The sequence below is a fragment of the Phaseolus vulgaris genome, chromosome 11 (genome assembly GCF_051622355.1).
Source record: "Phaseolus vulgaris cultivar YP4 chromosome 11, ASM5162235v1, whole genome shotgun sequence".
NCBI lineage: Eukaryota > Viridiplantae > Streptophyta > Magnoliopsida > Fabales > Fabaceae > Phaseolus > Phaseolus vulgaris.
In genome coordinates this window covers 36,184,225-36,195,678 of record NC_143508.1, presented here as the reverse complement: position 1 = coordinate 36,195,678, position 11,454 = coordinate 36,184,225, and the positions used below count along the sequence as shown (strand labels likewise).

The 11,454-nt window shown below is 32.7% G+C and overlaps 1 protein-coding gene across 1 annotated transcript; it reads left to right on the top strand.

The window, feature by feature from the left end:
- Positions 1-8,006: 8,006 nt before the first annotated feature.
- LOC137819458 (protein translation factor SUI1 homolog) lies at positions 8,007-10,993 on the top strand. Its single transcript, XM_068623316.1, has 5 exons — positions 8,007-8,251; positions 8,942-9,028; positions 9,929-10,134; positions 10,202-10,255; positions 10,747-10,993. The coding sequence occupies exons 2-5, from the start codon at positions 8,992-8,994 to the stop codon at positions 10,789-10,791; spliced, it is 342 nt and encodes a 113-aa protein (XP_068479417.1). The 5' UTR covers positions 8,007-8,251; positions 8,942-8,991; the 3' UTR covers positions 10,792-10,993.
- Positions 10,994-11,454: the final 461 nt, after the last annotated feature.

Sequence of the window (11,454 nt, the reverse complement as noted above, 5' to 3'; positions counted from 1 at the left end):
GTATTTTAATAGGTTGATTTATCATATCAATTAACTGAAAATAATACTAAAGTCATTTTAATGATTTAAAAGTCAGATGTCTTTAGTATTGACCTTAAGACTTTAATATTAAATGTTTTTATCTTTTCTGTTTAATGAAATCAACCAGTTATTTTGATAAATAAACCAAGGGTTTTAAGTAGATTTATTTTGTTAATGGAAAAATCTAGTTATTTTAGATAATTATTTAAATATTTTTAACAGATTTATGTTATGTATTTTTGAGTTATTGGAGATTATTTTCATCTTGGATCTTTCTGTTGTGTGAAGAAGGTTTTCCTGAGTTTGTAATTTGCTACTTTCATTCTTTGTAGTAGACTTAGGTGCTTTCGTTTCATTCTTTCTTGTATTTTGTTCTTTGGCAGATCCAGATAGGGTTTCTGGTTTTTCTATTGTATTTGTGAGAGTTTGTTTTTCTTAAAGGGTTCAAGGAACAAAGCTCTTATGAGTAGTTCTTGTGTAATCTTTGATTCTGTGTTTAGTGAATTCTTAGTGGTGTGCTGGGGACTCGATGTAGCTCTTGGTTAAGAGTGAACCAGTATAAATTCTCTGTGTGATTCTCTCTAACTCTATCCTTTTACTGTACTGTTGTTTTCTGGTTTCTGGATAGAATCAATTAAATAAACATAACAATTGGTTTATATTTTATTTTTATGTGTTCTTCTCTTTTTACAATCGATTGAACAATGATTTCAGTTAGTTTATTTTTATGAAATTTTCAATTTGACTTAAACAATTATGAAAATTGTAAAAATTCCTTGAAAACAATTCACCCCTCTTGTTTTTAAGCCACATATCCTAACAAAAATTATAGCTAGAAAATACTTGTTGTATTTGGATTGCTTGGTTATTTCCTTGTTTTTGCATGACTTCATCTTTTGAAAAATCTACACAACACCATTGTTTTGTCTTCATCAAATAGGGGGACATATTTGACTAAAGTGGATGGATTTGATGAGCTCAAAGCTCAACCTTAAAGTCTGCAAATATGTAGATGTGTGTGTGTATGTTTAGGTAGATTTTGCTATATCTTTTTCACCAGGTAGTTGATTTTTATGAAATTTTCAATCTCACTTAAACAATTATGAAAATTGCGAAAATCCCTTGAAAACAATTCACCCCCTCTTGTTTTTAAGCCACATATTCTAATAAAAACTCTAGCTAGAAAATACTTGGTACTTAAGAGTTTCCAATTTTGACCAACCTCTCTTTTTTTAGAGTTTACTTTGTAACTTTCAACACCCTTTATCTAAAAAAAAACATTTTAGAATAGATTGTCTACTGATAGAAACGTCTAAATGTTTTTCATTACATATTTATTCTGATTTTGATTTTTAAATTGGTATGGATTTAAACTAGTTTTCATCTCGAAATTATGCTTCATTTCATTATGATCAACAATACAACTATGAGATGCATTTGTTGATCAAGAGTGATAAAAGGCTTTGAAGAATCCAAATCCATGTGTTTGATGTAAGGCTGAAGTTGCTGCTGTGTTTAGGATAGGATCTAGGTAGTTTATTTGTGTAATTCACTCTTTGTTGAATCTAAAGCTAATGTGTTTTAAAACCTTTTTGAGTTTAAAGTATTTTTCAAACTAAGTGAAAAACAACCTGTTGTTTTGTCGAAAAAACCGATTGTTTTACTCTTAGGTGTTTTTGAAAATGTTGAAAACTGTTTTGGTTGATTGACTTGCTGTCAAACCAAAAACAATCGATTGTTTCGTGATTTCAATCGATTGTTTGTTTGAAAATCCTAATAAAATTTTGTTTTGTTAGTTGAGTATGCTTTAAATGATTTTCAACTAAATACGCTCCTTTATTAAATGCTTTGACCAATCTTTGAAAGCTATAAATAATTTGTTTATGTTTTATAACAAAAAGAGAAAAACAGATTTGAGTTTTTCAGTTGTGAAAGATTGCTTTCAAGTTTTGAACATTCACATTCAACTTTGGTTTTTCTCAAGAGAGAGTGGAATAGGATTACATTTGTATTGATTTCAGATTGTTCTGTAAACAAGTGTAATTTGTTCTGAATACTTTGTAAATTCTGGTTTTGTTGCCAAGGAGTGTTGTGTGCTCTTGAGGTTGTCAAGATCAACATTCTTGGTGTGTGCTGTGCCAAAGGAAGTGTGTTTCTTGAAGGGTTCAAGGTCACTTCTTTGGTGGTTTTGTGTGTGTAATCTGTATTGATTGCTTAGTGGATTGCCCAGTGGCTTCTGGGGACTGGATGCAGCTCTTGGTTTAAGAGTGAACCAGTATAAACTGTTTGTGTATCTCTTTCTTCCCTTAAACTCATTTAAATTCAGTTGTTATTGATTTGCTGGTATAAACAATCGATTATTTCGAAGAAACAACCGATTGTTTTTTGGGTACTTTTCTGTTTTGTGCTTTATATCTTGGCTAACTGAATTTCTGATTGAGTTTCATACAAAGGATTTTGTTCTAGCTGAAAAAGTTTTCAAAAACCCCTCTTAAACAATTCACCGCCCCTCTCGTTTAAGGCCATATATTCTAACAGCATTGTGAGTGATATTTGCAACAATCTTTACAGTTTTATGAGCACCCTTTGCAGCACATTAAGCCCTACTTCCAACAACCACTGCAATCTTTTGAGCCATATTCCTAATAGTTTTATGAGCCAACTTTTCAGCAGCCTTATGAGCTATATCATTCTCATGAGCCATATTGTCAGCAGTACCCTTATGATGAATATGAGCAAAGTCAATCACCCTTTCAACGTATTTTGCAATATGACATTACTCCTAATTTTGAAAAAAACATATTTAGAGGAGCGAGTGAGACAATTAATGTTAAATACAATAAAATCTCAAAGGTTGGTCAATTGGCTAGACAGGCTGAAGATATTGCTAAGCAAAGGTTGGATTCACTTCATGATCCTAATTCAGATTTAGCAAAATTTTCAGAATTCGATACAAGCTATATTTATGATTTTGATATATGTGTTGAGATTAATTCTGCTATGCCTCCTATTTTTATTTCACTTGCAGGTACAAATTCTCTTCTAGGTATAAACCTTCTTTCAGGAACAAATCCTTTACCATATGAGGAGACTACTACAATTGTTGAAAAAATGTATTGCTTTGAGAGTGTTGATGATACTTTCACTTATATCTCATGTACTGGTAAAATATGTGTTGATATAGACACTTGTATTACTACACCAGTATCATTTAACAAACCAAAGTGTATAGACATAACCATAGCTACTATTTTTTATACTGACCCAATTGATTTGCAGGTTGATGAGATCTTAGGACCATTACCATCTACTACCCAACTACCACTGATGGGGATAAAACCACTTTTTAATCAAAAGGCACTAGACACTATGAAACATTTTGTTAAGGATCATTGTGCATATCATATTGACACTAAGGATGAAAATGTGTTTGAGTTTCTTGGAAATTTTAATTTTTCTAATCCAACTAATTGTATAGATGCTGAGATAGATGCGTTTATATCGTCTAATTATTGTTATAATAGTTGCAGGGCAGATTTTGATACACTAGAGATCATTGTTCCAAAATGATTAGGCTCAACTAAGGTAGCTACAGACACATCTAGTTGAACAAATTTGAAAGATATTGAAGTCTCTTTAGGCACTTAACATCCTCTTGCGCAACCAGCACCACCTACTGACCCACTTCTCACTCCATCTTCCCCCAGCTAGATCGTCTACCATTTCTAGACAGTCTAGTCAAAGCTCCCACCACCATCCCACCCAAACTAAACCATCTTCACTACCACCTAAGAATAACCTTAAATACTCATATTCCATCAACACCAAACCACCATTCGACCCTTTAGGACACATTCCCACATCGCCACCGCTAACGACCCCATATTAGAAAAACCCATTAGACCGTCTATAATGTATAAGCCTATCTTTCCCATCTATTCATCACACACTACCACCCATTCATGGAACCATCTCTACCCTCCTTACATTCATCCCCTCACCATTTCAATCTCACCTTGATGTACAAATGCTGTCAAACCAATTCAATCGGTTGTTTCGACAAAATAACCGACTGTTTTTTAGCTGCCTTAACAAAATTCTGTTAAGTTTGTTAAATATGCTTTAACTGATTTGAAACTAATTTGGCTTTTATAATAAATGTTTTCAACTGCTAATTGGAGTATAAATGTTTTGTTATACGCTCCTAGTAAATCACTTACAAGATCAGTTTTTTAAATCAAGTTTTCTCCAAGATTGCTTAAGGCTTTGGATATTTCTCTAAGAGTGAAGTAGGACTTGCTGTGTACTTTGATTTGATTTGTATCAGGTGTGATCAATCCTATTTCTTCTTGATTTTTAATTTTGTAAAGTATTGGTGTTCATAGAGTCAGAGGGTGTTCTGATCTGTGGTGTGTTTGAGTGTGCCAAAGGAAGTGTGTGTTCTTGAGGGGATCAAGATCACTTCTTTGGTGGTTGTGTGTTTGTAATCTGATTTTTGATTACTTAGTGGATACCCAGAGGTTTCTAGGAACTGGATGTAGCTCTTGGTATAAGAGTGAACCAGTATAAAATTGCTTGTGTGTTTCTTTCTCTCCCTTAACTCTTGTATATATGTTTTTAGTTGTTTTTACGCTTTGCTAATAGAAACAATCGGTTGAATCGCAGAAACAAACGGTTGAATTTCTGGAATTCAACTAAAATTGTTTTCTGTCTTGTATTCTTTGATTCCTTTGGCTATGATTCTTCTTTGACTTTCTTCATACCTTCAAAACTTTTGAAAAATATTTGAAAACAATTCACCCCCCTCTTGTTTAAGGCCTACAATTCTAACAGTCTACCTTCATGATAATCCACTTGTGAGCTCCCTTGAGCCTATAGGCTTTTTCTTGTTTTTTAACCCTCATAATAAGCCTAAAATAGTAAAACCATGTTTGTAACTACCTTAGAAGGTAAAAAGAGCTTTGAAATTATTTTTGGAAAAGGTTCTTGAATAAGTGTGGGGGTGTACCACATTTCATAACTTACATTCTTAGTACTGAAAAAATAGAAAAAGAAAAAAATAACAAAAACATAAAAGCAAATAAAGAACATAACAGTGGATTGTGGTTAGATTGTCTAATGCATGAGAAAATCAATAAAAAATGATATCTTTAAATAAAGAAAGGAGTTAAATTGTCATAATACTTACATTTGGTTTTAGCCACAATTGGTCCTTTGTTTTCTATGGTTTTAAGTCTCTTTTACCCATTTTACATGCATTTACCTTGGCTCCATTACATCCCTTATGAATTCCTTTTAATCTTTGATTACAAGTTTTTCAATTGTTGTGAATATTAGAGTGTTGCTAATCATATGATAGTGTTTGTTTGAATGAGTGCTGGTGTAAATACAAACCTAAACACTTTAAAGTTAGAAAGCGTCTAGCGAAAGTTCTGTAATTCTTGATTCATCCTTTGATTTCAATTACTTGCTTATGTGTTAATATATAGGAATTTCCAATCACATTTGTCTAGATTATTTGATTTCTTGAAATTATATCGTGCTTGCTATTATGCATTTTTAGGATCTGCTATGATTTTTATCATTTGATTACACTATATTCCTTTTATCTATTATGAGTGTATAAAGTGCTTTTCCCGTGATCTCTGTATAAAAAGACAAGCAATGTCAGTCAATTACATGATAAAGTCCAAAATATTAAGCAATGTTTAGAGTCTTACCCATGAACAAGACATGAGGATCCTCACAATAAGGGGCACATTGAGGAATCTCATGTTGTTAATTGGGTGAGGAAGACCTTTTATTATTTCAACATCTACTCGCTCTCTGGGAGAGAGCATATACTTGCCTTAGGACATGAACTTGTCTGATATTTACCAATATAAGGAGAATCTAAGGGTAAAATTTGGATAGAAAAAATTTGCTTTTGTGGAGTGCATTTTAACTTGAAAACTATATTAAGTATAAGCAATAAAAAGAGGACCATGTTGGATTCCATTAAGCGAAACCCAATCGACCTCTACGCCATGTTTGAGTTGTTAAAAATACATAAAAGTGTTTATGATTGGTCGTATTTGAAGGTAGGTGCATAGTACCTGAAAGGCCTTCAAGAAGGCCCAACTATTGGAATGTAACTGATTTGGTGCCACATTTATGGTAGTCAACACACGACACTAAAAAAGTTAAAGAGAAAAAACAATATCGAGTTCTTTGAAAAAGTACTCATAGACATATGTGAAGTCCTCAATATTAGGCTAAGGCTTCATGAAAACTTTGTCACCCTTAACGTAAGGCTTAGCCGCAATAAACTCGGCCATTACATTAGAATATACGCTAAAGAAGGATATAAACTCCTTCACCTTATCCCTCGAGGTAAACTCAGAGGAATAAGAGGCAACCTCGTTAATTACCCAAGACTACTTGGGATCGAAGATCGAAAGGAACTTGTCTTTCTTTACCTTCTTGGCTAAGCTTGGCCCAGAGGTCTCCTCAACATCTTGGGAATGGGCTTTTCGCCTAATAGAAGTGACACTACCCTTGTTCCTCCCTAATGCGACTACAACCACCACTGTGACAATCATTGTTGTCGCGGTAAGGATGACTTCAAGAATAATTTCTTCTAAGACATTCCCTTCGACAAAGAACGAGTCGGTATGACTCATGGAGAGATCTTCTCCCATGGGACAACCTCTCTGCTCATAAGAAGGTTAATCCTAGAGGAGGAAAGATTATTAGAAGAAGAGGAAACGAAAGAAGTAGACATACCTAAACAAGAACAAACAACAAAGGTAGGGAAGAAGAAAGTAAAGGCACAAGATGAAGAACAAAAGCAATATCACATGCATGGACCAATAAAAGTAAGTAAAAGAAGAGGACATCATGTTCTGTGATTGATTTTTATAAGTTTTGTAAATGTTTTATTCAAAAACCCTAACGTTCAAAACGTTATGATGGAAGAGACAAGCACCAAAAACAAAGTGTCATGTTGGTATAGGGCAATGTGTCCTTCATGACAAATTTTTGGTGAAACATCAACCGCCAAACTCACATGGCACCTCAAAACCATATAACTCATCATTAGACATAAAAATCCTCATTAATGTTCTTGGGGTTTTATTCTCCTCATTATGACATGTCATTATTATTATTTTAATTACTATTTAGTGACAATAATTACCAACTTAATTGCACTTTAATTATCTTAAGTCCAGACCATTGAGCTAGATAAACTTGGACCAATGAACTATATAAACAGTCGCAAAGTCCGACCTATGACTAGTTGTGGAAATACGAGCCACCTCTAAGGGCTCAACAAAGATGTAAATGAAGCTAAAAATTAAAATAAAAGCTTAATTACCTTAAAACTGGGTTGTTGAGCTTGCAGGCTTGTGTATTGTACCAAAGGATATTGAGTAGATAATACCCACCTGAGATAGTAGGAATAACCACATGTGAAATCTGCAGAACACGAATATATTAGAAATAATTGACTTTTTTTGCCACTAGAATTGGTTTGATATCCAATAATGGATATGGGTTACAGGCATATTTTCGCAAATCCAAAATTCTTTAAATACCACCTCAAAAAGTATTCATAAAAATTAATATACTTTTACTGAATTATCCTTTACATATCTCTATATTTATACTCAATTATCCTTTATACTTTTATTGACTTTAGCATCATAGAGTATTTATTTGATCTTCACTCAGTTAAGTTTTCATCATCAAAATTCAGCAACTCTTTACATAAAAGATTAATTAGCTCGTATAGTTTTAATTTCCACCTCAAATAATTCTAACTCATCCTCTTTTAAACAATATATTATAATTTATAATAATATTATAAATTTACCATATATTAATTAAAAAATATAATTATTATAAATTTATAATTAATGATATTATATAAAAAATATTTTAAAAATACGGTTTAGTAATTGTGTATCTCGTAGTCTTAAAGAGTATTCTAGAATTATTTTTCTGATAAATGGAAACTCTCTTATGCGTGTCATCTACTCAAAGTTAGATCCTAATTTCTTATACGTGAGACACGTGCCTCTCTTCACCTCTGTATTAAATAAATTAATTTTCTTCCAAACATAACAACCATAACTCAGTTTCTGGCAGACAGAGAAACCGATCAAAGTTTCACCTCAGTCTTATCCAATTTAGGGTTTCGGCTTTTTACCCTAATTTTCACGTATCGAAACCTCAAATTTAGGATCAGGTAACCTCTGATCATCCTTTTTAAGATTTCGTTTCTCTTCCTAGCTAATTTTAGGGTTCGATTTTTTGCTTTATCATCCATCGTCTAAGTTTGCTAAATTTTTACTCCGTATTTTTGTTTTTCATATATCTTACATCTTCTGTGGATTTGGTTTTGATATAGTCTTGATCAGATCTTTCAGTTAGAAATCTTGTGTTTCTTATTAGTGAAAAGGTGTTTTTTTAATTCAATTTTTTTTGCTGTTGATTTTGGTGTAAAATGATGTTTGAGGCATGGTATTTTTATTCTGTGATGATTTTCGACTGTGTGGTTCCTAGATCGTCACTACTCGAGCAAAATCTGAAATCTAGGAAGGGATTTTTATTGGTGCTATTTAGATCTTGTGGATTTTTCTTCTTCTAAAAATAGTGTTTTAAATTGCCGTGTAGGTTAAACTAATTGTGTTTTTTTAATAGCTTTTATTTTAAACCATTTAGTGTAATTAGTTTGGAGCTTTATTTTGATAGAGCTCAGAAATTTTTTAATATTTGGAAATGGTCATTGATGTAATTTTCTGTAGCTTGTTGGGTTGAAGATTTTTTTTGACGTGACGGAGATTATTAATGACAGGGATTTTGCTTTTGTACTTACTTTTGTGAACTGTGCTATTACGGTAATTCAATTTGGCTAACATGTTGATTGCATTGTCAGATCTGAGCAATCTGGTTGGTGGAACCTTTGGTCATAGAGAGTCAAGTTTTATGTCTGAATTAGACGCTCAAATTCCCACTGCCTTCGGTATGTTGTGACTTCTTGCAAATGTTTTAGTCTGAGCATGAATTATCTTGTTCATTATGTGTGATATTTCTTAAGGGGATAATTATCAATTCATTATACATTTGTGATTAGCATTATATATGTACTTGCAGAAACAGGACATCTATTGTTGAACTTCACAATTCTATGTTATAGGCTCTAACTTCTATGGCTTGCCTATGTCTCACCATTGTAATTTTATAAGTGATCGTCTTAAGAGTCTAACTAAATATGTATCTGTTCACTTTTCCATTTAATTCTAGAAGTTATATTGCTTCTAATATACAGTTCAGGGCATTTTTGTCTGCTAACTGGGTGATGCTCATTTGTATTCCCTGAGAGTGGAATTTGGCATTTCCTTTCAATTTCGAGTCTTATTAGGAGCATGTTATAAGACTGTTGTCCTGTAAATTCAGACATCTTATAGTTTGCTGACGGTTGGTTTATGGTGAATTTTATATTAAGCTTTTCAAATTTTGAGCTTTATCAGGGACATGTTATTTTCATTATAAATTTGATCATTTTCCATGGTTGAAGACTGTTGTCCTCTAAATTCAGACAATCTTTTAGTTTGCTGGTGAATTTTATATTCAGCTTTTCTAACTTGATATATCATTTGTGAAAGTTGTGTTATTACTCACGCATGCTCTCACTGTTGTCATTATTGTATATACCATGAGGACCTGTCACTATTGCATGTATATGAGGACGTGTCACTATTGTATATATACTATGAGGAGTTGTCACTATTGTATATATACTATGGGGACTTGTCACTATTGTATGTACTATGAGGAGTGCGTAGATACTGTGATTATGTCAATTAGGGTTAGAGGTTAAATCTAATCAATGATGTGTTTTCTGTCTGCCCTCAATATATAGATCCTTTTGCTGAGGCAAATGCTGATGACTCGGGTGCTGGGTCAAAGGAGTATGTGCATATTCGCGTACAGCAGCGAAATGGTAGAAAAAGCCTGACAACTGTTCAGGGATTGAAAAAAGAATTCAGCTATAACAAGATACTTAAAGACGTTAAGAAAGAGTTCTGTTGCAATGGCACAGTTGTTCAGGACCCAGAACTAGGACAGGTCTGTGTTGACAACCTCCTTTCAAATAATGATCTATACCTTGTTGCTTATGTGTTTGTGTTTGTAGGTTATTCAACTTCAAGGTGATCAGCGGAAGAATGTTTCAACCTTTCTAGTCCAGGTAAACTATATCTTCATCTTGTTATGTGTGTTGTAATTTATCTCTTTTTTTATTTTCATCTCTTTTTGTGTCTCTTATTTCATAGTTGTGTTTCAAGGCCTATGGCCTACTTAAGAATATTCTGTGTCATTTGAATGTGTTTCAAACATAGGTGGTCAGTCTTTTGACAAGTAATTTGCCATTTACATATTAGAGACCGTATATAACACTTTTTTTCAAATTATATGGTCATTGCGAACCTAAGTCTTGTATACTCTTCTAAAGAGTAGAAAATTTATGTAACTCAACCTTTTAGATGTATAAGAAAAAGAAAGCAAAAGAGAAAAAACATAAAGGAAGCAATTACGTAAATCATGGTTTTGTTTCCATGAATGAACTGTATTTAGCACAAATCATAGTTGGTCTCAGCACAATGTTCAATGAAATATTTGGAGACCAGGATTCTCCATCTAATTATCCTGTTGGTTGTTTTGACCTGCGAATGTAAACAGGCTGGTATCGTGAAGAAGGAGCATATCAAGATTCATGGTTTCTGAGTGGTTGGTGTCTTAAGTGTCCAGTCTTACCTGCCTGACTGTTTTGGGCATAGATAACCCGAATTGTGATTGTGGGTTTCTACGTGTTCGGATGTATTACCATGTGATGTGGGATTATGGATTCTAGAACATTGTGTGTTATTTGCTTTCAAGACATATGAAAAACCATTTTAATGGACTCCTATTTCATCTTATTATTTCATTTAGTGTTTCCTTGAAATTAAATTATATAAGTTTAAGAATAACTAGAAAAAGTTCGAGTTTTCAAGACTCTAGCTTTACCCCTACCAAAGGAAAGAGGAATCCATTGGTTAACATCATAGTTAATTTTTTTTATTCTTGTGTTGTACTAATTGAAACTGATGAATCACATGTTCAACAAATTCATTCTAATAAGTTGTGATGTGTTTTCATTATAATATTATATTCCCATTAAGCACTGTAAATAGAACTTTAAAAGTAACCTTTTAAGAGATAATTAATCAAATGCCCGCATAGATTGATGTTCTATTTAGATAATTCATTCGTAGATAAAACGTGTAAATGATGAAGATGGTTTTATGGATTCGGTCGAAAGGCCAAGTCTGGCACTAATTTTAATTTATATTAAGTGATTGGGTATATAAATTTTAATTTAAGTATATGTTTTAGTTAAATAATATT

Bases quoted from the DNA above. Each gene is read 5' to 3' on its own strand.
- LOC137819458 (XM_068623316.1), top strand. From the start codon at position 8,992: ATGTCTGAATTAGACGCTCAAATTCCCACTGCCTTCG. The intron at 9,029-9,928 runs GTATGTTGTGAC...CTCAATATATAG, and splicing joins TCAAATTCCCACTGCCTTCG to ATCCTTTTGCTGAGGCAAAT. The intron at 10,135-10,201 runs GTCTGTGTTGAC...TTGTGTTTGTAG, and splicing joins AGGACCCAGAACTAGGACAG to GTTATTCAACTTCAAGGTGA.